General features: G+C 53.9%; 9 protein-coding genes across 9 annotated transcripts; 6 read left to right on the top strand and 3 right to left on the bottom strand.

Annotated features, from left to right (window-relative positions):
* Positions 1-582: 582 nt before the first annotated feature.
* Positions 583-3,702, top strand: N7532_000851 (Zinc knuckle domain containing protein; the record flags this gene model as incomplete). The annotated part of the gene is made up of 4 exons (XM_056613355.1): positions 583-1,093; positions 1,231-2,053; positions 2,116-3,051; positions 3,102-3,702. The coding sequence occupies 4 exons, from the start codon at positions 583-585 to the stop codon at positions 3,700-3,702; spliced, it is 2,871 nt and encodes a 956-aa protein (XP_056480579.1).
* Positions 3,703-7,347: 3,645 nt separating this feature from the next.
* Positions 7,348-8,515, top strand: N7532_000850 (uncharacterized protein; the record flags this gene model as incomplete). The annotated part of the gene is made up of 4 exons (XM_056613354.1): positions 7,348-7,725; positions 7,785-7,880; positions 7,920-8,008; positions 8,317-8,515. Coding segments are annotated over 4 exons (762 nt in total), but the record flags the coding sequence as incomplete, so codon positions are not given.
* A 20-nt stretch (positions 8,516-8,535) lies between these two features.
* N7532_000849 (permease for cytosine/purines uracil thiamine allantoin-domain-containing protein) lies at positions 8,536-9,219 on the top strand (the record flags this gene model as incomplete). The annotated part of the gene is made up of 2 exons (XM_056613353.1): positions 8,536-8,601; positions 9,013-9,219. 2 exons carry the CDS (start codon positions 8,536-8,538, stop codon positions 9,217-9,219), a joined length of 273 nt encoding a protein of 90 aa, XP_056480577.1.
* Positions 9,220-9,650: 431 nt separating this feature from the next.
* N7532_000848 (Major facilitator superfamily domain general substrate transporter) lies at positions 9,651-11,704 on the bottom strand (the record flags this gene model as incomplete). The annotated part of the gene is made up of 5 exons (XM_056613352.1): positions 9,651-10,428; positions 10,535-10,583; positions 10,651-10,993; positions 11,059-11,329; positions 11,424-11,704. 5 exons carry the CDS (start codon positions 11,702-11,704, stop codon positions 9,651-9,653), a joined length of 1,722 nt encoding a protein of 573 aa, XP_056480576.1.
* Positions 11,705-12,728: 1,024 nt separating this feature from the next.
* Positions 12,729-14,864, bottom strand: N7532_000847 (putative C6 transcription factor; the record flags this gene model as incomplete). The annotated part of the gene is made up of 2 exons (XM_056613351.1): positions 12,729-13,507; positions 13,589-14,864. The coding sequence occupies 2 exons, from the start codon at positions 14,862-14,864 to the stop codon at positions 12,729-12,731; spliced, it is 2,055 nt and encodes a 684-aa protein (XP_056480575.1).
* Positions 14,865-15,699: 835 nt separating this feature from the next.
* N7532_000846 (lysozyme) lies at positions 15,700-16,479 on the top strand (the record flags this gene model as incomplete). Its single annotated transcript, XM_056613350.1, has 2 exons — positions 15,700-15,876; positions 15,943-16,479. The coding sequence occupies 2 exons, from the start codon at positions 15,700-15,702 to the stop codon at positions 16,477-16,479; spliced, it is 714 nt and encodes a 237-aa protein (XP_056480574.1).
* A 522-nt stretch (positions 16,480-17,001) lies between these two features.
* On the top strand, positions 17,002-18,396 carry N7532_000845 (putative guanine deaminase; the record flags this gene model as incomplete). The annotated part of the gene is made up of 1 exon (XM_056613349.1): positions 17,002-18,396. The coding sequence occupies one exon, from the start codon at positions 17,002-17,004 to the stop codon at positions 18,394-18,396; it is 1,395 nt and encodes a 464-aa protein (XP_056480573.1).
* A 298-nt stretch (positions 18,397-18,694) lies between these two features.
* On the bottom strand, positions 18,695-21,190 carry optF (uncharacterized protein; the record flags this gene model as incomplete). Its single annotated transcript, XM_056613348.1, has 3 exons — positions 18,695-19,164; positions 19,221-20,958; positions 21,155-21,190. 3 exons carry the CDS (start codon positions 21,188-21,190, stop codon positions 18,695-18,697), a joined length of 2,244 nt encoding a protein of 747 aa, XP_056480572.1.
* An 874-nt stretch (positions 21,191-22,064) lies between these two features.
* N7532_000843 (FAD-dependent oxidoreductase) lies at positions 22,065-23,338 on the top strand (the record flags this gene model as incomplete). Its single annotated transcript, XM_056613347.1, has 3 exons — positions 22,065-22,511; positions 22,584-22,981; positions 23,053-23,338. 3 exons carry the CDS (start codon positions 22,065-22,067, stop codon positions 23,336-23,338), a joined length of 1,131 nt encoding a protein of 376 aa, XP_056480571.1.
* Between the last annotated feature and the right edge of the window lie 427 nt (positions 23,339-23,765).

Raw genomic sequence — 23,765 nt, 5'->3', positions numbered from 1 at the left:
CACTGAAAATCATTCGAATTCCGGCAGTCGCTGGTATTAGTGGTACGTATTATTGGTTTTTGAGCATTTGATGCTCATTGGGGCCTTGTATGGGAAGAGGTGCCCCTTGCGTTTGTGATTAATCACATTCTGTGGGGAGTCGATATGATTGGCCAGGAACTCAAGATAGGATTCCGGCAGGATGAGTACCAGCAGCTATTGCAAAGGCTGCTTGCAGACCGGTTACACAGGGGATCTGACCTTTGCTCAGTACTGTGTATGAGACCGATTGATTTTCACAAGCTGGCAGAGCAGATCTGGCCAGGCATCTACAACCTTTGGATTTCAAGGGTGAATATAGTGTTCACCCAGGTTGTCGTTCAGTTTTTACTTCAGAGTTGTGCTCTTCGGCCGAAAATATCGAGGTTTTCGGATTGTTTGTTTTCCCCTGGTCTTCAGATTGACCAGGAAGAGTTCTGCTTTCCTACTACTGGCACTCTCCGTGTGAGCGAGTCAGAGCAGTTTTAGATTCCTGATTATATTTCAATTTCTTCTGTTGATTCTGTTGATCGTGTTGATCGTGTTGATCGGAAGGCTGTCACAATGGGTGACAGCACTAATATTAGTGTTAACGATGGCAGCAGCCATGCCCAGCATGTCGTCCAGGCCGATGTTCCCTCACCCTTTGAAGGCTACCGAGAGCCTCCTCGCCCAGAGAGCGAAGCGTCTGCCAACCAGACACAGAGAAACGATGTGCCTAACACGAGTGAACGACAATCGCGACCGCTACCGCCCTTCCCATCCTCTGCCTATCAGGAAATGCCACCGCCAGGATGGATGTGGATACCAAGTGATATGTTTCAATTGATGATGAACCGCCAGGGGAATGTCCTGATGCCAGATCCTGGTACACCTGGTGCGCCATTATTTAATAAGAAAGATGCGAGAAAGTTCCTTCGGAACTTTGAGAAGTTGTGTCAAAGGCGTGGTATCAGCGATCCTGCTAGGCAGTGTGAGCTGTTTGCCGATTATTGTGAGGACTCTATCCAGTCGTGGGTGGAGTATGATCCTCTGTGGAAATCTCGCGATTGGGAAGCGTTTAAGGACATGCTCTGTGATCGATAAAGAGATTATGACTCTGAGCGCCAGAGGTTTTCGAGGGCATCATTGATGGAGTTAGTGAATCAACCAAGAGACACCATTGGTGAGGTTCGCCAGTTTATGATGGAATTCAAGACTGTGATGTGCTAGTGGCCAATGAGGTCATTCAGGAGATCCAGAGGTGTGAGTGGTTGATAACGGGGCTGCCTGATTGGCTACGACATCGCGTTGCAAAAAGGGGCATTATCGACTTCGACCGGCCGTCTAGGCCTATGCGGCTAGATTGGATTGCTGATGAGGTGTCCTGCACGATGGCAGCGCAGGATAAGTACGAGAGGGTGATCAAAACGACTGGTCGACCTAGCAATCAAGAGGTGACGTCGACAAAGGAAAGGAAGAGTGTCGCTTGGAAAGGTGGTTTTTCGGCCGAAAAACCTGCCATTTCTTCAGGGCGACGAGAGAAGAATTTGGAAGAACAGGTGGAAGAGATGCGCCGTCAATACAACGATATGAAGTTAACAGTCAATATGCTGCAATCAGGCATGGCGAAGAAGGATATGAGAAATGATACTGCTTACGTCCCTGCTGATGCTTCAAGATTGGCCTATAGAGGACAGCGGTTAAGGCCTGCTGATGGCAGAAGCCTTCCGATTTGTTACTTCTGTGGCATTGTTGGCCATATTTCGAAACCGACGGCTTGTCAGGCAATGTCTGACGCGATCAGCAAGGGCGACATGCACGTTGGTAATGATGGCAAGTCATACATTGGCCGTGCTGGTGAAGGTGGCCCGACTATGCAGTTTATCTCAGGAAGGCCTTCTATGGAAGGACTGCCCGCCCAGCTGCGAGAATGGCGGCGCAATACTCTGAGGGTGCCAGCTCAGCATTTAATGCCGATGTCACAGCCGACGACTGATCCTACACCGCTGCCTAGGCAGATCCCACATTATGATGGGCAGTCTATTTATAATGAGTCAGCCTGTTATAGGAGTGACATCCAGATTCCTGGGCAACTACATTGGTGTCAGGTGTCAGCCTTGGAATTAGCCCTGAGGAAAATCAGGAGATTGATTGCGATGATGAGATCATTGATGTGGGATATGAGAGTGCTGGTATCAATGCTGTTGAAACGCGTGGTAGTCAACAGCAGGATCCTGTACGGGCAAAGCGCCGTGCAAATGGCATCGCTTCCACCAAGACATGGCAAAGTGGTCAATATATGCAGCCTAGTCGACAGGCAAGAGTGGAAAATATTGATAATGATGATGTGATGATGGATCGACCCCCAGACAGTCATATCGAGCCACGCACGCAGTATATACCAGTGCCTGCTACCAGCGGAAGATCAAATGTGACCGTCAACCAGAGAAAATCAGTGCCCGTTAGCCAGGTGAAGAAGACGGCACCCTATATGACATCAACGGCAGCATTAGAAGCGTTGGTTAAGAGAAGGGTGTTGGACACTAAGGTGGACCTAACAGTTGAGGAAATGGGCAGGATTATTCCGAGGCTCAAGACTAACCTGTTTCGCGACACCGAGGGTCTTCGTCCTGCTATTCCACAACCTACTTCACAATCTGAGAATGTGACGAATGTGACGAATGCGACGCAGTTGACGCCATCGCGTTATGGCGGCGACGATCATTTGCAAGTGGCTGTCGGCAATGTTCACCCAAGTACGTACCGTGACGATCGCCGATCGACAGTGGTGGAAGATCGGGTAGAAACACATCGTGATGTGTATTCACTTGGCCGTCTATACTCTGAAGTGATCGTGGCAGGTTATATGCTGCGTGGCATGATTGATTCTGGCAGTGGCGTCGATGTGATGGGCAGAAAGCAAGCAGAGACACTAGGGTTGCCGATCAAACAAGATCCGAAGATTCATGTGGTGCCCGTCAATGGTGTACATGTTAAGTGCCTTGGCTGTATTCAAAACATGCCTATTCCATTGGCGACATCACCACTCACGTGAATGTGTTTGTGATCTCGGAATGTCCTGGCGGGTTGATTCTTGGAAGACCATTTATGGAAGCGACGATGATGGCGCTGGCGCAGCAACCTGATGGGAAGGTGGAATGCACGGTATATAATGATGCAAGGACGAGGAAGGTGGTTTTTCCGGTCTATTCGCCAGAAGAAAACAAGATCATTAGGGCCTCGAGGCTGTGGCCTAATGAGATGATTTGTGAGAATGCCCCGTTTGTTGAGGGTGCCTTTAAACTCCTGAGCAGACGTATGAATTCTGGTACGACACCTGCTATTACTAATTTCCCGAGAATTGTTAATTTCGAAGATTTGACTAGTTCTGCCGATTCTGTTGATGGTTTTGATTGTTCTGATCTCGGTGTGTTGACTGATGTGGGCGCAAGGCCAGACGTGGGTGTGCCAGCACCGCTATCTGGCTATGCGCCTATGAACCTGCTAAATGTGTCAGCAGGAAGTGTGATTGATTTGGATGATTACTATCTTCCGCCTGAATGGAAGGATGTGGATGTTGACGGTTTCAGAGATGTTGGGTTTGGCGATGTGCGGAGTGTGCATTATCGTTCAACCACGAAGGATGTTGACTCTTTGCCACCGTGTCGTGATCATGGTGTTGGGTTTATTCACACTGCCTAGCAGGATCGCTGATACCACGCCTTTCACACAACTTCTCAAAGTTCCGAAGGAACTTTCTCGCATCTTTCTTATTAAATAATGGCGCACTTAGCCAGAAAGTGCATTAATTATGCAGCATCTCGACACGGGACTGTTTGTCCTGTTTACACTATAATGGGTACCCAGTGGGTACCCATCGTGGGTCATGGGTTCTTGCCAAAAGCCCATAACCCATGATGGTGTTGAAACATCACGGTTACTGGGATAATCATGGGGGCTGGGATCACGTGCATGCCTATATACCTGTTCACCAGTCTACTTGTATCTTACACAATCAACTCCCCTAAACAACGTGAACACTGAAGCATCACTTATAAATCAACAGGTTATGAGCCCGGCAATGCTCACCTCAAATTGGAGAATACTTTCTACTCCTAAGTTTCCCCCTTAAGTGAAAGCTTCATACATAACTATATTGACTGAACTGGAATTTCTCATTTAGTTCTTCAACCGAGAAGACATTTTTCTGAGGATCAACAGGCAAACGAATTGTGCGAAATCGTCTCACAAGGCTGACAAAGCCACTACACCGCTACAGAAAGTCGTTAGACCAATGATGGTCTATAGACATGTTTCACAACAGACAACATCGCCTTACACCGCTACAAACGTCACACCGCTCCAGACGTATCACATTGCCACCAGAAACGACCTGCTCTCCGTAGCATGCTAGGAATCCATTTCCTCTCAAATCCCTGGCATTCTCGGGAAGGGACATTCTACTATTTTGACCTATGACGAGAAGGAAAGGATCATACAAGGGACACAGATGGACTGAAGAAGAGCTCAACTTGCCTCCGACCAAACAGACCGACAACCTTTCAAGAGCGAAAGCCACGATATATGGTTGACCGCGTCCGCTTTCCTCATTTCTTCGAGTCGTATCGCAATCACCTCAAACCATACGAGCTATCGGACAGTGAATACATTCCTCCATCGCATACGCCTACTCCAGACTCATCGGATTATTCCCACTCCATCAGCTCTAGTCCGCCCAGCGAGATATCAAGCCTGGAACTATTCGGTCTTGAGGCGCGGTCTCCCGAGCTGTCAAACTGCACGCCTTCTGTCCACTCAATTCACTCAAGTGGCTCGTCAAGTGCTGAATTCTTTAGCACCGATTAGCCCTGAAAACCACCACGATGGATTCGAATAAATTTGAACAAATAGGCTTGAGCACATTCTATCATGCCATACCAACACTCGATAATGCCAACGACTGGTCACAGTGGAACCAGAAAGTCAAGGAGTTTCTTCGAATATCTCCTGTGGCTAAGGATGAAGCCATCCCACCTCTGGAAGAGGAGGAGGCGCAGCAATGGTCTCACCGCCAGACGTTCTACTCGGCAATGATCGCGGCAAAGCTGACCCACAATGCGGCTCAGCGGATAAACGCCTTCGAAATCACCCGAGTCCAGTCACTGATCAAAGCGGTCAAAGAAAGCTTTAAAGCCGGAAGGTTCAGGAACATACGTGAATCTTCAGAGGAGGTACATGTCACTTACCCGGGCAAAATGTGGGAGTGCACAAGCCCTCGGGGCCGAGATCAGAAAGATCCATGCCGAGAAACTTTTACTCGACCCCGCATGTGTCACTTCTGAGATTGAACGAACTTTCTTCTTCCTCCATGCCTTAGGTCCAGAATATGAGAGTTTCCGCGACCATGTCTTTCGGCAAATGGACATTGTCAATGATAGAGATGAGGACGGAAATATCACCAAAGCAGCTCCTACATTCGACTACATTGAGAACAAGGCCATTGAAGAGGAACACAGAAAAGGACAGCTGGGCAACCAACCCGCTGATGCAAATGCCCTTCCTGCCTTCACACTCAGTCGAAGACTTGAAGACAAGAAAGTCATACCGTCTCCAGATGGGAAAACTTGCCGGATCGAGATCAACAATGTCCCCTTCTGTCTTTTCTGTCGAAAACCCCATCACAGAGAGCCGCAGTGTTTCAAGAAGAACCCTAAACCGAGGGACCAAGGAAAGGAGAGAACGACGCGCAGATCAAACCCCAAAGATGCGCATGCGGACCCTCGTAATTCATCAAAGAGGCGGGCCAGTACGGATCATGAAGACGACGATTCAGAAGGACCGAGAGACCCCAAAAGACCGACGTTTATGGCGACACAAGCCTCAAAACAGGATATCAATGCAGCATTCGGAGCCGAAGTTGAAGGAAATGTTGCCACATTTGACTTCATTCCCAGCATGATGGTCACGAAGGCTCCCTCGATCAGTGAGGCCTGGATCGTGGACAGCGGATGTGCTCAGCACGTCTGTAACGATGCCTTGAGATTCGTTAAGATGGACAAATATGACGGTCCACCATTGCGAAATGTCGATACCTCAACGGCTCCTTCCGGCATAGGAATGGCAAATATCTTGTGCAATGTACGAGGAAGAAAGAAATGGCTTGTCCTAAATGACGTCTTGTTCGTCCCGACTGCGCATGCGAATCTCATATCCGTGCTACAGCTTCTCAATCGGGGGGCAAAGATTGAGAAGCTGTAGCACGGATATGAGATTCGCATGCGCAGTCGGGACGAACAAGACGTCATCTAGGACAAGCCATTTCTTTCTTCCTCGTACAGATGGGTTCTAGAATTGGACCCAAAACCCATGATGGGTTGGGTTGGGTTGGGTTGGGTCATGGGTTTTTTGGGTTCTGCCGAAGTCTACTCACGGCTGTACGGTGGACATGACGGGACATAGTTGTAGTATGTGCCTACAGAACCGTACGTAATAAGCAATGTATCAATGGGGGCATAGTACGGCCTTGCGGACAGATCTCTCGAAACAACTTGAAGAGCTTGCGTGTGCCAGGGCGGGGAATGATCTGCGTCAATGAAGCTTCCAGCAAGGGCTCTTTCCCAGCCCCTCTCAACAGCCTCGAGACTTGAGAGACGCAAATCTTGCGACGCCACATCTTGACTTCCCCCTTTTTCCAGCACCAGGAAACTTACACATCTGTACCTTAGTGTATCTACCCTAAAGTAATAATGGCGGCTCTTATCGCGCTACATTCATCCAATCAAGCCCTTTCTTCAAACAATAAATGCCATATCTTAGTGGAAAAACGAGAATTACTCGAGCCACGCCTCCTTGTCTGCTTGCCACGCCCTCCCTATGGCTTTTTCAGGTATCTAGTAGTACCCTAGTACACTTGAATATCGAAATTGAGAGGATAGAAAGAGGCGGCTTGCTCTGCTTAAGTTAACCATGATGTGTATACAACTGCCGAGCGCGGGCTGACAGGCCGACTCCATTCCGCACGGGCCACGCCGGCCAAGCAACGGCCAAAGCGGCGGCCAACCACGCGCGCTTTGCATGCATTGATGTCGATTTTGATTATCTGCCAACGTCGCATGCCACTGGCCACCTCTTCGAGTGGAGGCACAGCAAGAAGAACGCAGCCTGCAACGCTCGGCCGCTTCCGGGGTCAACAATCTTGACCATTTCGCCCCCTCTTTGATCTTTCCTCTCATCGTGGAGTGGAACCGTCCCAGCATTTTTCTGACTGCTTTTGTGCGATTGACAATCGATTGCACGGGTCTGAGAATTCTCCTTGAATAGCAGAATCATGTTTGGCACTATTGCAGAGGAGAAGGCGACCCAGCCGTCCTCGATGTTCAAGTCTCTGTCTCCCAGCCCAGCGTGCCACCCATAGCGGCCAAAAATGCATTTGCCCGCGTCAATGATCGTCTCACCTCGTTGAAATTCTTTGAGACACGGGGACTCGAGCGTGTTCCCCTAGAGGAACGCCATCAAGTCACATCGGCCCACTACCTGCAAATGACGCTGCTCTGGTTCAGTACGAATATCACCGCAAACAACATGGCGATCGGGATGCTGGGCCCTTCGAGCTACTCGCTGGCGTTTGTCGACTCCTCCCTCTGCGCAACATTCGGGGCCCTACTGGGAGCGGCTGTCGTTGCATACATGAGCACGTTTGGACCCTTGAGTGGAAATCGGACGATGGTATGTCGAAGGAGTCGGACCTTCGTCCCAGCCACCGTTCTCATCTAACGCCTCGACAGGTCATTGCCCGGTATTTTATGGGATACTATCCGAGCAGGATTGCATGCCTCCTGAACATCATCATAATGTTGGGCTATGGCATGGTGGACTGTGTAGTAGGTGGACAGGTCCTGTCCGCGGTCGCTGACAGATAGATGACCGTCATCGTGGGTATCATCATTGTCGCTGTCGTCACATGGCTGGTGGTTCTGTTTGGCATGGAGCTGTTTCACATCTATGAGAGGTACGTAATATCCTGCCGTTAACATGTTTGGTGTTTTGAACACCAGATTCTGATCTTCAATGCCTCTAGATGAGCCTGGATCCCTCAGCTCATCGCTGAGTTCGTGCTCGTCGGTAGCGCTGCCCCTAAATTTGATACCTCGATCGTCTCAAAGGGCGATGCTCAAACGATTGCCGGGAATCGTCTCTCGTTCTTTTCTTTGGCACTCTCTGCTTCCGTGGCTTGGGAGCCCGCCGTCGTCTCTTTGTTTACTTCCCACCGACCACATCGAAATGGAAGACATTCCTAATGACCTTTATTGGGGTGAGCCTGGCCCTCAACTTTGCTAATCTTGTCGGTGTTGGACTTGCTTCAGGCGCCTTCGCTCACCCCCAATGGGCCACCGCGGAGAGCACATCGGCTGGTGCTCTGGTCATGGCGGGCTATGATGGACTTGGCGGCTTCGGAAAGTTCTTGGGTGTTCTGGTCTCACTGGGAATGATTACCAATAATGCCGCGGGCACATAGCATCGCTATGTTTCCAGATCATGGGCCGCCACCTGGCATATCTCTCACGCTTGTTCTATTCGTGCGTGGGTGTGATCATTTACACCGTTTGTGCTCTGGCTGGGCGGAACTACCTCTACGATATTTTCGAAGACTGGCTCGCCTTGATGGGCTACTGGGTTACTATATATTGAAGAGGGGAACGCTCGATGGCTGCACGCGCTGAGACGTGCGGGTCGATTCAGCAGAAAAACCACCACAAAACACACGCGTAGCAATCAGGAAACAGCGAGAAGCCCAAATGTAGGGGTCAGGTCGGGGAGGTGTAAGAAGGTGTATTCTAGAACTAGCTATCCGGCCACTGTATACTGCCGGCTATGTCACATAGTCTGGATGGCACCCATGTAGTAGGGGAGGGTGTCTCCCCACTACAATATCTAATGATTGCCGTTGAAGAGCATTGCATCTTCCGCCGCACGAGTGACTTCGACTGGGACGCCTGGGCAGATCCGTCCAAGCTTCCGTTAGGCATCGCGGCATTAGTGGCTTTCCTGGTGGGCTGGGCCGGTGCTATCGTGTCGATGGACCAGATCTATTATGTTGGACCCATTGCTAGCATGGTTGGCCAGGATGGTTCTGACTTAGGGATCTGGGTGGGAATGGCATGGGCGATGTTAGTCTTTCCGCCCCTCCGGTGGCTAGAGTTGAAAAGGTTCAACCGTTGATGGCCTGTTCTGTTATAGGATAAACAGGCCAGATTCCCGGCATCAATTGAAATGCTTTTATACATAGATCAAAAGTTTCCAAGACTCATGATAAGTCTTCCCAGGCTACGTTTAACACGAAACACTACTCATAGGCATGCCACAGGGGTAAAATACTGGAAGCTGACTTGAGGAAAAATAAAGCGGGGTATAGATTATTATAATACAGTTCTGGCCCTTTCTTGCAAGCGCAGGAAGTCACCTCCACAGGAGACAGGAACATCGAAATGAAAGCACAAAACAAAACACATTTTCGTTACAGGCGCGAGCGCATGGTGGTCATCAACGAATCGTCAGTGTTTTGAATCGACTTAGCGGCACATGAGCAGGCAATTTGGAATGCGAAAACATCCTTTCCGACGAGACTCGCGTAAAGTCGAGTTTTAGTCGGCTTAAAAGACCGTACCCTTGACCTGAGGAACCTTCTTGAGATCGATGTTCCGGATCATGAGAGTCCACGCAAATGCTAGCGCCATGATACCCACACCAGCGGACAGCATGCGCACCTCCGAGTAAGCGTAGGCGTTCTGGATGGCAGTACGGGTGGGAGTGCCAACCGCGTAGGACAGTTGTTGAGTGACATCGTTGTAGATGGAATCCAGATCAGACATGGCCGACTCAGGGAGATTCTTGATCAGTGCCTTCTTGAAAGTGTTGGTCCAAATGGCCGTGCAGATTGTGTAACCCGCAGAGCCACCGATAGTCCCGACAACGTTGAGCAAGGCCAGAGCAGTAGCAAAGTGCTGGTGATCAACAGCGGCCAAGATAGCTAGTTGCTCAACGATAATGAAGATGGCACCACCGATGGAGATGAAGATCTGGCACATTACCTGGTATCCAACACCCATGTCGGGCTTGCGGAAATAGATCATGAGGCCCTGAGCGAAAATGTACAGAGGGACGGAGATGTAGAGAAGCCACTTGAAACGGCCCGTCATGCGGATGATCCATCCGACCAGGAGCAGGAGCACACCCGATACCACATCAAAGGTGTTGGTGATGTATCCCGACTGGGCAATCGTGAGATCATCGACGACCTGCAGGAAGTTCGAGAAGTAGTTGTTCCAGCAGTAGTAGGACAGCTGGTAGGTGGCATCCAGAAGACAGGCACCGAGGACGGTCCGGTCAGTCAGGAGGCGGAAGTTGAAAAGGGGGGATGGGCGCAATGAACTTCTCGTATATACCGAAGAAGAAGATCATCGAGAAACCAACAACCAGCATTGCGATAATATAGCCAGTACCCCAGCCGTTGGGGGCGTCAGCCGCAATATCGAACGGAATCTCGAAGAGCACCAAGCCAGCAGTGAAAATGAAACAGCCGATCACTGCGAGAAGTTCATTAGTACCGCGTGATACAAAAGGCCTGGTCAGGGGGGTTCCAAGTTTACTCACGGTCGAACTCCAAGACCCAATGCTTGATGCTCTGGAACACAGTGCGGCCACTGGGCTCCTTGGCTCGGTGGCCCTGCTTCTCGGCCTTGCGCAGGTTGTACTTGAGGACGATATACAAGGGCGCGGCGACGATGGGGAAAATGATGGCCCAGCATCCATAGCCCCATCGCCAGCTGACCTGGTAGTAAAACTCATCGGCGACCTTGGGACCGGCAAAGGCAGTGATGATGTAGGGTGACGATGTAAAGGCGAAGGCCAGACCTCGGTTCTTCAGCTTGGACGCATCGGCAGTGACGACGTCAACCGCGTACTCCATACCGCCGAAACCAATGTAGTAGAACACCTAGCGCGAGACAATGTGTCAGCACCTCTTTCTTCTTGGGAAGAATCCACGGGCTTCAAACTTACGTTGGCGGCACAGTAGATGTAGAAACTGTCGCAGGACGCCATGAGAATCAGACCGAGAGTGGCAAAGATGGTCATGAGCAGGAAACCTTCGGCACGACCCCAGGTATCCATCATACGTCCGACGGGGAGGTAAGTGGCCGCGGAGAAGGCATCGGCAAGGGCGGTGGGCACACCCGACAGGGAGTGCTCCTGAAACGAACTCGAGACATAGCTGCTCAAGCTGCTATTGACGGAGGACTGGAAGGCGTTGACAAAGTACAGGAACCAGATGCTGTTGGGATGCGAGGTTTAGTTACAGGATCGGGATATCACGGCGCGTGTCTGGTTGGTTCCCGGATCGAAAACAGCAGCAGGACCGGACTCACTTGATGAAGACGAAGGCCAGCGTCTTCTTGGACCAGGTGAGGGTGATGGCTTCGACATCACTGACACCGTGCTGGACGTTCTCGTGCGGCAATTCCGGGTGCGACTCGTAGACGGGCGGCGCTTCCTCGGCAGCAGGATCTCTCTTGCCTTCGGTCTTGCTCTCCTCGACGACGGCGGGTTGCTCGAGGGAGTTCTGCTCAGCCGCCGCGCTGGCGGCATCATCATCCCTGAAGCGACGAAGGACCGCGCGGGCCCTGTTGACCAAGGGGCGGACGGTCATGATGGGGGGAGGACTGGAAGTCGAAAAAAGGTATATAAAAAGACGAAGTCGACCAATGCTAACGAGGGAAATCCTTTCCCTTATAGAACAACGGAGCCCGAGATCGGCAGTCGGCAACGAAACATTCGACGTGGACGGGGGCCAACAGAAACTGCAGGCGAAAATCCTTTCCGGGTTGCGATGGCATGGACAAAGGGGTTCCACTGGGCAAAGACAAAAACCGGGCCCAGCCGACGGCTCGATCTAATCAGATGTTCCTGCCATCTTATCTGGCGCGCACTAGCTCGCGTGGCGTAAGCGACACCCACACCAAGCTTCGGATTTGCCCGCTTCAAGCTTCGCTTGGCTCCTTGGCTGCTTGGCTGCTTGGCTGGAAATGAATTGTGGAACGCCGCATGCCTTGATTTGTCGGTGCGCCATGCTTTTCGCGATTCACGCGCATGAAGTCGTCGCTCTATTCGGAGAAAAAATAATTTTAAAAAAATGAATGCGATCATCGAAGCAACTGGGTCGAGTTATCTGATCCGGGCGCCCAGCCGGATCAACGGCAACCGATCAGCTCAGATCGTGCTGGTGAGTGGCGAGGGCAGCCCTACCAGACATTGGAGCATCCCATCGGATTCCCAAGTGGGATGGTCGACGGACAACCCGATCTCATCCCAGCCCTAACACGATCCACTGCTGTTCTTCGCAGTCCCATGCGAGAGCATAGTATGTCTGGCCAGTTGGGAAAAACCAACATCCCACGTCCCACTGCGCAAAGCGGATATGCTGCCGGCATTGTTGAACCACCACAGCAGGTCCTGCAAAGCATGAAACGGTAATAGGAGTAGAGTAAGAGAATCATAAGCATCATCTAATAATAATATAGTAACAAACGGCGCGTTCGCACCGGGTGGATCCAACTAGCACGAGAAAAGGCCGCGCCGCCGGGACTAGCGATATACAGGAAGAGGGGCGTGCGAACAGTGGAAACAGCCAACGCCCCGTCTGGAGCTTCCGTCTATGCAGGAAAAATAATCGCTCAAAGGGTATAGTAGCTCGCCATTTCCTCCTGGAACCAGTTGTACGAGTAGAACAGTTGCTCCGCCATTTGGGGATCGATCATGGGCATGCCGCCGCTGCCGTCCACCAGCAGCACGTCGTCGAGCACCGGAGCCAACGGCACTGGGGGCGCCGGGGGCGGCGCCAACGTCGACGCTTGGGGAATCAGCGTCGGAGGTTGCGGCGGCGGCAGCGGCGGCGGCTGTTGGTCCAGTTGCTGTTGCTGGTAGGCCATTTGGCTGAAAATAATGGTACTCTGGTGTCGGAAGGTCTCCGCCAGTCGGTCCACTCCCGGTCGCCGTTTCCCAAATTCCTCCAACAAGACGACGACCGCTTGGATGCCGCGACGCATCATCTGCTCGTCGGGTTGCCAAGGCGCGGGCCGAGATTCGCGTAAGGAGCGCGCGTTCTGTTCGAGACACCACAGGATCGTGATGCCGGCAAAATAGACTTGGCTCAGCGTGAGCCAGATCCACTTGAGCTTCCCCACCGAGTAGCTGTCCCAATAGGACCGGATCACCTGCACGCTGGAGTCGCCGCAGCTGACGATGCTGGTGGCATCGGGGGTTGGGTTGCGCGCACTGGGGCGGTACATGAGAAGAAGGGTGGTATAATACAGATAGTCATAGTACGAGGTGGAATAGAGAAGGGCCGAGGGAAACACCGGCGCCGCCATGCGCCAGTCGTCGACCTCGCGACGGAATTGACCCAGCGTGGCGGCCACCTCTTGTGCCGGCGGCCGTGGCAAGTTGCTATACACTACACCCAGTGAAATGTCAGCATATGAAATGAAAAGTGAACAAAAGAAAAGGAAAGAAAAAGGCTCGCGTGGGCACTTACGATATCGGTAGATGCGCGAGAAAATCCGGCGGAGGCGCATCACTTGTACTGGGATCGTCATGGCGCTGGCGCCAGGGGCTACGGTCCCGTCGTCATTGAGCTCCCGGGGCAAGCTCACACTGATGTCTTCATCAGCAATCCCCATCGGACGGCCGAGCGTGCTGGCGATGAGGCGATCCAGATTGTACAGACTCCAAAACGCCCGCTTGGCCATCTCCTCCTCGGCCAGACTGGCGTAGGAGCGGGCTTTGTGCAGACCCATGCTAATTGCCAGTCGCATTGTGGCCCCCAAGACATGCCAGATACTCGGGCCCGATGTCGCAAACATGGTATACAGGGCCAGGCCCAGCAAGGCCCGGACGGCCGGGAGATCCTCGTTCTGCAACGCCAATGGCAGGGTCTCCTGGCTGGCGTGATAGAATTCTGCCGCCCGTGCGGCATCCGCAGAGTCGATCAGCAGCGAAATGGCCATGATGATGTGGTAGGCATTGTGCATCTCCGGCGAGGGGACGCCGCCCGTGTAGATATGCCGCAGCTGGGCCATGAACTCGGGTCGGGACATGAATGGATATTGGTAGCCCATGCTATCGAAGTACTGGCTGGCCATCTGCTCGGCCTCTTCAAACGATGACAGACGTAGCACTCGCGGAGCGGAGGGTGGACGGGCCACAGATGGCCGACGATGCTCGAGCTGATCCCGAAAGATCTCGCCGACATTGGGGAGTTCGGCACCCACGCCCGTCGACGTTTCCGACCCGGGGGCCACTGCGGTCGCCGACGAGCCCCCGCTCCCAGCCGGGCTGGGCATTGAGGCTGCCGACGTTGAGGGGCGAGTGCCGCCCATCGCAATCATGGCGGGCACTTGGTACCACCAGTCGGGATCGCCCTCGCCATCTACGGGGGTGCCCGTGGCCAGGTCGACGACCGAGATGCCGGACTTGCGGCGCACCACCTCCTCAAGCCATCGCACACGCTTTTGTAGATTCTCGAGCTGGTCGCGGGGTACGGAGGTGCTGGCCACTTGAGGCCCCGGCGGGGGGATGGTACAGCGGACGCCGGCGCGGGTGCAGGCGGAGCAATTGGGATAGCGAAAGTCGCACTTCTTCTTGCGTTTGCGACAGAAGTCACAGGCCGTGGATACACGTTTGCTGCGCGACGGAGTGGAAGGATCCGGGGTGGACTCGGGGACGTGCGACCAGGCCGGGGAGGGGCCGGTCGATTCCAGGCGGAACTTGCCCAGCTGGTCGCGGAACTCCTTGTTATCGGAGCTGTTCATGACGGCGGCTCGAACCGTCCATCTCAGCCACACGAGGGTGGAGGGTCGTGGCTGCAGTAGAGGGATGCGGAGAAGAACGGGGGGAAGGTGAAGAACGGTCCCGTCGGCACTGAAGTCACCGTCGCCCTCTTCGCTTACCGCCGATCCGATCGCCGACAACCTCCACCGACGAGCCTCGTGGTGGCATGCCACAGCACGACTGGCTTGACCAGCTGCGCAGAGGGAAAGACAGTCGCTACGCCAGGGACCACTGCTGGCCGCACGATGCCCGGCTGAAACGTCTCGCTTGCTGTGACACGGAGAAGCGATGCAACCATACTAACTGATAGCAATCCCAACAAGCCAATGCTAGCTCGTCGACTCCACAGCCGCATCGCTCGACGCAGGCACATTCTGCGAGCCCTGCTTGTCCCCGGATTCTGCAGTGACGCCACAGGGTCGCCAAGATGAAACAACCTCCACCGTCGCGATCCGGTGGATCGATCGTCGTCGGTGGATGCCTCAATCGGCATGCCACACCCTCGTATTCGTCCCTGACACCCGAAAGACCATCGCGAGCTTGTTATTTTAGGATACAATGCTACATTGGGTCCCTCGTATTCGTCCCTGACACCCGAAAGACCATCGCGAGCTTGTTATTTTGGGATACAATGCTACATTGGGTCCGGCTGCTTCAGATGAAAGAGATAGCCACCAGGCAGACGAGCATAAATAGCAGCACTCGTCTCGGATCCATGACTTCTTCATTCCTGTGATTGCCAGCACGAAGATTTGACAACCCTGATATCCAACCTTTTTTTCTCCTTTGTCGGTGTTTGACGTCCACTTCTCTACAATGTCTTCCACCATCAAGACTACCGCCCTCTCTCTGTTGCTCGCGGCCGGCCTCGCCAGTGCCGGTCCTCTGAACGCCCGTGCCAGTGGAGTCCAGGGCTTCGACATCTCCAGCTACCAAAGCGATGTGGACTTTGCCGGAGCCTACAAGGACGGGGCGCGCTTCGTCATGATCAAGGTTTGTCCAACCTTTTCTTGAGGCTCCCCAGGCCGATTAATACTGATGCGTCTCCCCGCCGCCCAGGCCACTGAGGGAACCACCTACATCGACAGAAGCTTCTCCAGCCACTACGATGGCGCCTCCTCTGCTGGTCTGATCCGAGGCGGCTATCACTTTGCCCACCCGGACTCCAGCTCTGGGGCCAAGCAAGCCGAGTACTTCTTGGCCCACGGTGGTGGCTGGTCGAATGATGGCAAAACCCTGCCGGGCATGCTGGACCTCGAGTACAACCCCTCGGGCTCGACCTGCTATGGACTCAGTGCGTCCGACATGGTCGCCTGGGTCAAGGACTTTGGCGAAACCTACAACAGCAAGACTGGCCGCTACCCCATGATCTACACCACGGCCGACTGGTGGAAAACCTGCACCGGGAACAACGGGGACTTTGGCGCCGATTACCCGCTGGTCCTGGCGCAGTATGCCAGCTCCATCAGCACCGTCCCCAACGGCTGGTCGTACCAGAGCTTCTGGCAGAACTCGGATTCGTACAGCTACGGCGGCGACTCGGATCTGTGGAATGGGAGCGAGGATGCCTTGAAGACCTTTGCCAAGGGCTCCTAGATTCGTTTAGATTGTCAGAACACGATAGAGTATTTTTTCTTGTCAGTTGTCCTAGACATATTGTACATACCTGAATGCTTCGAACTGAATTTAAGCAAGTGAAGTTTATGAAGGTTTTGCTATAGCCCTCCCTTCCAGCAATCTCATAGCGCATATATATATTCTACGTCCTATACGAGACCGTGACGAAAATGTCGTGGCGTTGATGGGGCCAAAATACAACTATTCTTTAAAATGCGGTGTCTTGCAGGGGGTGCGATTGTGGCGCCCCCATCAATACCCCATCAACATCACCTTCCCTCTCAGTCTTGATCCTGCCACATCACGGCACACCATCTCACGCTCTCTCAACCGGCTGCCTACAAACCTCCGGCTCCGCCGATCGTCGCAGGCTTGATCATATCAAGCTCGATTTCGACGAGCGCATTGGCACTCGTCATCGGCCCACCCCTCGCTGATAAGCAGCGCACATCACCACTTGTAACCTGCCTCAGACGGTGGTTTTCATCTTCCTCAACAGTCATGGAGGACCTCGACAGGAATACCTCCCCGGCGTCCGGGCTACCGCTGGCCTTCCACGGTACCGTAATCCACTCAATCAGCCTGACCGAACTCGAAGTGCTGCAAAATTGCTTCATGCTCGTCGACAAATCGGGCAAAATCCAGACACTGCAGGCTGACGTACAGCCCGAACAAATCATCGCCATCGTGTCTGATCATGGCTATGCCCCCGATGTCTTCCCCGTCAAGTATCTCCGTCGGGGAGAATTTTTATGTCCCGGTTTCGTCGACACCCACAACCATGCGCCGCAGTGGGCGCAGCGTGGTCTGGGGATCCGCGGCGAGTCACTCCTCGACTGGCTGAACAAAGTGACCTTCGCCCACGAGGCCAAATTTGCGGACGTTGAATATGCGAAGCGCATGTACGCCTCCTGCGTCGCTGGGTTCCTGCAGCAAGGCATTACCACCGCGTCTTATTACGGATCTCATCACGGACAGGCGACTCGGATCTTGGCCGATGTGTGTGTCGACAAAGGCCAGCGCGCACTGGTCGGCAAATGTAACATGAACCGCAATGCGCCGGAGTGGTATCGCGATGCATCGGTCGCGGACTCGTTGCGTGAAACACGCCAGTTGATTCGGCATGTGCAGGACCTCGATCCGGAAAATGACCTTGTGAAACCCATCCTGACACCTCGGTTCGCCATCTCCTGTGAGTCGGATCTTCTACAGGGCATCGGAGAAATTGCAAAAGAGCATCCCGACTTGCCGATTCAAACACACTTTAACGAAGCACAGCAAGAGATCCAATATACGCGGCAATTATTTCCACAGTTTCGCACCGAAGCCGATCTCTACCGGCAATACGGTCTATTGAACGACCGGACGATCCTGGCACATTGCATTTTCCTAGAAGAAGAAGAGATCCAAACACTTCAGCACCTTCGGTGCGGCGTGGCTCATTGCCCCATTTCCAACACCACCATGCAGGAGTTTATGGTCGCACCCATTCGAGAGTACCTGCGCAGGGGAATCAAGGTCGGCCTCGGGACAGATAGCGGCGGTGGATACTCGTCATCCATGCTGGACGCGATGAAGCAGGCCTTTATCGTATCCAATGCCAGGCACATGCTGACAAAGGGCCAAGATGCACCCTTGTCGCTGGCCGAAGGATTCTTCCTGGCCACATTGGGTGGTGCCCAGGTCTGTGGTCTCGAGGATCGGGTTGGCAATTTTGCCGTGGGCAAGGAGTTCGATGCGCTGCAAATTCACACCGGAGAGCTAGAGCAGCCAGGGGTCATGAGTCCAGTTGAGGAAGACGATTCCGTCTTGGCCATTTTTGAGAAGTTCCTAATGACCGGCGACGATCGTAACATCGTCAAAGTCTATGTTCGGGGTCGGTCCGTGAAGGTGTAACCCCCGTTGGTTTGGGTGAGATGCCAGCATAGCGTTAAAGTTGTTTGTCATGATGAAATGAAGCGAAATGAGACTTGTCTATTGATTTTAGAGACCTAGAGCCACCCCGATAAGAGTAATTTATGACTGTATAAGGTGCGCCAATCGTTCGTGCGGATATCCCATCAAACCACATTACCGGAAAACTCCAAGCAGACCCACATAAAATGCAGACAAGCCAAGCCCAACGATATATACCTGCCGTCCAGCAAGAGAAAATGCTTCAAAAATTCAAATAGATGTACACGACGGGGATATTTCATTCCCAGGCTCCTTTCGGGGGACCAAAGTAGCCTCGGGCCGGTAAGCTTTTGTAGGGGGTGCCCTGCCCATCCGCGGTGTTGGTATACACAGTATTACCCCACCAGCTCAAAGATCCTGCTGGTAGCGTAATGCAGAAGTAGATGATGACCGTCGCGACGGCAACGCCACAGTCTAAAGCGGCAGAGAGGACATAATTGTATTTCGACCACCATGCCGGTTTGCGACGGCGCAGCACGCCGTTGAAAATGACATTGAGTGCCCACCACGAGGAAAAACTCACCCCCGTGGCTGGGGGAACGAGACTCATGGCGCCAAATGCCACGGGCCAGGAAAGATAGTTGACGCGTTTCCAGCGCCGACCAAGGAGGTAGGTGATCGCCACGACCACCGGCCCCACGAGGAAAAACCATAAGATATTGCCATAGATCTCTCCCGGAGAGAACAGTCGGCCGGGGCCAACGACACCTGGAGGACCCATTAGTGAGAACGGCTTGAGTCACTCAGATTAAGTGAATACATACCCCAGATGAGAGACGATGAGTAGGTCACCCGGCCATGAGGGCAGGTAAAATTGCCCGCAGCATCACTTGTACACACCCCGTCGATTCTCGTAATCATAAATATCGTGACACCGCACTGAACGATAGCGCCAACGAGGGTGGCCAAGCCTTGTGCAGCAAAGAGTGTGCGTGGCGCAATGTGCAGGTAGTGAGCCAATTTCATATCCGCAACAAATTCCAGTCCTTGTTGAACAGCAACGTAGCCATAGAACTTGAAAACCATGTTTGCAATGGGTCGTCCGAGAAAGGCATAGCCACCGATGAACTCGGTGAGTAGGTTCAGTTGGTTGCTACTGATATTGGTCATCGCTTTCACAATTCCCACGGGAATGAAATAGATCATCGGCATGAGGAATGCCACCAAGACCGCCCAGGCTGGGAGACCCGTCTTCCACACTTCGTTGGTGACAATACTCAGCGCAAACATGACCACAGTGATGGCCGCAAACCACCACCAGGGCACGGTACGATAGCTCGACATGAGCCGAGTGTGAACATCGGTTTTGTTCGTCCCTTTCCACTGCCGCCACAGGTCTCGCCCATGATAGAGGCCAATATGGACAAAGATGCCGCTCAGATTGGCGAAGGCCACTCCGAAGGTAATGGCATAGCCTGCCGGCAGAAACATGGGCGAGTAGTTCCGGTAGGCGGCTTGATTGACGGTGCCATCGGGGTTCATAATGCGGGCGGTGTCATAGGTTTTGCCGGTGTTGTCGAAGGTGTTGGAGTTGAGCATTGGGAGGAATGCCGAGTACCAGGTGTTGGTGTAGTAGACCAGCGGGCATATCAGCCAGAAGAAAAGGGCAAACGAACCCATGACATTGAGCCCGGCCCAGAATGGAACCAGGAGTGGACTCTGGTTCGCGTACACCACCTGCGACCAGTCGAAGGTGAGAATCGACATTCCCAGCCCGGTGGTTTGTCCGAACAACTGGTTGACGACGACGTTCTTCGGCACTATCCAGCAAATGAAACTGAAGGTGCTCAGTCCCATGAACAGGTATCCCGGCGCAAAATACCAAATGGCGCCTGCCACGAAGACGAGGAGAAAAAAGCGCAGGCGGGTGATGGTCCAGCCGTCGGCCACAGTATTCTCGCGGTTATGCAAGGTGGTCAGCAAGGCGGCATTCGAGAGAACCTGGGGCCATAGCATTGCGGCCGGGGCGACCAGCCAGCGGGCGACCATCCCAGCGAGACCGAACCCGAAGAGCTGGGTGGTGATGCACAGCAGCACCTCGAAGCCGCCATGGGACGGTATGCCATAGAATTTGACCATGGCTTCGATGATCTGGGTGGCCTGGGCGGACCCGATGGAGACATTAGCCATGATGGTGATGAGGCCATGCTCCTTGATATTGAAGTGTCGGTCGGGGTTGAAGACGCCCAGCGGCACCCATTTGGCCCAGGCGCATCCGACGGGAAAGGCCAGCAACTGGGCGACCAGGGCGCTGATGGTGACGCTAGGCTGGCGCAAGCTGAAGAATTGGTTGAGACCGCTGCCGATGATGGTGAAGAGGAGGCCAATGGTCCACATGCGAGCCGTATTCACGGGGAGCGACCGGTCATCTCGGGGCTGGACGACGGCGCGCACCTCGGGGAAGGGCGAGTCGTCGGCCTCGTAGGGAAGGATCTGTTCAGCATCGCGGTCGCGCAGGATGGAAATTTCGTCGCCATCGTCGGCTCGATCGGAGGGCGAGGTCTGGCAGGCACAGTGGTGTCAATGGAAGTGCTCGTATGTTGCATTATTGCGTTGCCCTCGGGTACGAGTCTCACATCCTCGCCTCGTGCAGGCCTCAATTGGAGATGTGACAAGGACAAAGTGGGGAGGGATCGGCCGCGAGGATGCCAGCGAGGGCACAGGTGAATCCCCATGCAAGGGGAAGGGGCTAACCTACCTGGGACCACGACTGCCGGTCCTTGGCTTCATCCATGTCGAGCCAAGACCGGCGACAGGCCAGCGTCAGGGGTACAAGGGGTCATCGACGGACCAGGCCGACTTGCAGCTGACCCAAAAGGAGGTGCAGGATCGAGAGTGGAGGAGCGGCGGAGCGGCGGAGCGATGAATTCCTGGCGGGCGGAGGCCTTCGGGCGGGATGGGCCGAATACGACATTAGTACTAGTTACTATGTACTTACTACTATCATGATATGACGAGGACCCTATACATAATATGGACTATGCTGGCAGTGTTGAATATTATCTGAGGGAAGTATATTATACCTCAGGGTCGAGATCTCCGACTCTGCCCCGTTGCAGCTGTGATCCAGTTGGTCGCGACTAGTATGCACCTTAAAAGTCACGGGACTAGCGGGACGACATACCCCGACAGAAGTATGTACCCTACACGAGTGTAGAGTATACGGCGGCGTAGCCACGGCATGTCGATAGCGGATAATACACAGGTCTCTATCTGGATCTTGACTGACTATTACGATGCCCACAGGCACCTCTCGAATCCGGTTCAAATGCAGAATACCGTTAAGCATCCTCTCAGCCGCGGCTCATCGTGTCGGGATGGCCCGCCATGCAGCGGTTGTGCGCTCCACCGGTCGGTCCGGAGCGCTCCCAGAGGTTGGACGCCACTAGAAAAAAAAAAGAAAGAAAGAAAGAAATCAAATCGAAAGTATCCTCGTTTTGCAATGGCGGAGATTACGACCACATGCCCACATACACGATGCACTGATGAGGACCGCTATGAGACGGGAGCCCGCATAAAGGTCTGAGTCGCTGCAGGATATACATTAGGGATTTCCGAGGATCGTGCGAGATCATATCGATAGAAACGCAACGAATCCCAGTGATATCATGATCATGCAAAGCACGCCTGTTCAACTCGGCACAAAAGACGATAGGAAAGCCCAACTGTCCATCCCCGCCATCATGGGCGAAAGTGCCGTTGATGCTTCTCTGATCCCCTTTGCGCAAAGGCCGGTCATCATCCTGGGTGCTGGCATCATCGGATGCGCCACGGCCCGGCAGCTCCTCCAGCAGGGCTTCTCAGTCGTCCTGGTGGCAGAGTTTCTCCCGGGCGACCAGGATATCTACTATGCTTCGGCATGGGCAGGCGCCGCATGGCATGCCGCTGGCGGCATCACGCCGGACCAGCGCTACCTCCAAGCCGTTACACATCGAGTCCTGCTCCAGATGGCGCAGGACCCGGAGTCGGGGGTGAGCGTCGTTGATGCTCGAGAATACCTCGAGCAACCGCCCGCGCCCGACTCGGCCATCTGGGGACGGACTGTGGTGTCCAAGGTCAGTTCACTATACAACTAGTCTACTGCTGGTAGCCGTCCTCGTCCGGTCTTCATATTGACTTGTCTGTAGTTCCGGGAGATGGACCAGACCGAATATCCCTCCGACTTCCACTGTGCCTGGGCCTACAGAACCCTGGTCACGGACCCGACTCGCCATATGCCATGGCTGGGTCGTCAGATCCGGGCCCTAGGGGGCCAGTTCGTCCGGCATCGGGTGCAATCTCTCCAGCAGCTCTACGAGATGTATCCCGAATCCCGCGTCTTCATCAACGCCAGCGGTCTGGGCAGCAAGACGCTCACCGATGTCCTGGATGATCGCTGCTTCCCGGAGCGAGGGCAGAACGTGTTCCTGCGGACCGACCAGTGCCATACGATGTACTTCCGCAACGGGCAGGAATACACCTATGTGATCCCCCGGCCGCAGTCGAAAGGGGTGATCCTAGGGGGCGTGAAACAGGAAGACAGTCTGTACGTATGGAGATCATGAATTGCATGGACGCTAAGCAGCGCGAGAGAGTCGCCACTGACCCCGGAACCAGGTCCCCGGAAGTCGATCTTGCGATCGCGCGGGATGAGATCGCGCGCGCCCACCGGTTGGCGCCTCACATTGTACCGGCGCAGCCTGCAGAGGACGCGGTTCGCCACATCATTGGCATCCGGCCCTCACGGCGCGGCGGCTTTCGGCTGGATGCCACGCAGGCGGCGACGCGGACGGTGCTCTCCGCATACGGGTTTGGTGGCGGGGGATATGCGTTTTCGTACGGGATTGCCGACGCACTAGTGAAGATGGTGGAGCAGGCCGAGCGGGCGCATGTCATTGTTTAGATCTGGACCGTCGATGACGATGGTTCGTCTTGTAGCGAAAGGTCGTGTGGTGTGCATGTTCCGAGCGCTGAGCGCTCCTGCGTTGATCGCGAGGATCCAATGCAATTGAATATCTTGCTTTTAATATGTCGTCTCTCTCTGTCTCAGTCGCTTTCTCCCGGTTCTCCTTTGGGTGCCTTGCGACAGAGGTATTTGCCACATGTGCGACGCGCGGAGAAACGGGCGAGGTCCAGGTGTTCTCCCCGCCGGGCGTTTTTGCCGGCCAACGACGCACCGCCGCGACTCGGCTGGCCCCATCTTGTTCTGCCCTGCCAGTTGCCAGGTTTTCTCTATTCCCGTTAACCTGCATTTCATTTTCCGACCCGTTTTCTTCTTCCCCCCGTCAAATGCGCTTCTCGTCTGCAACTATCGCGACCGTGTGCCCTGC

This window comes from Penicillium argentinense (assembly GCF_028826775.1).
Source record: "Penicillium argentinense strain IBT 30761 chromosome Unknown utg000001l_segment0_segment0, whole genome shotgun sequence".
In the NCBI taxonomy this organism is placed as follows: domain Eukaryota; kingdom Fungi; phylum Ascomycota; class Eurotiomycetes; order Eurotiales; family Aspergillaceae; genus Penicillium; species Penicillium argentinense.
This window is presented reverse-complemented; position numbering and strand designations above follow the sequence as displayed.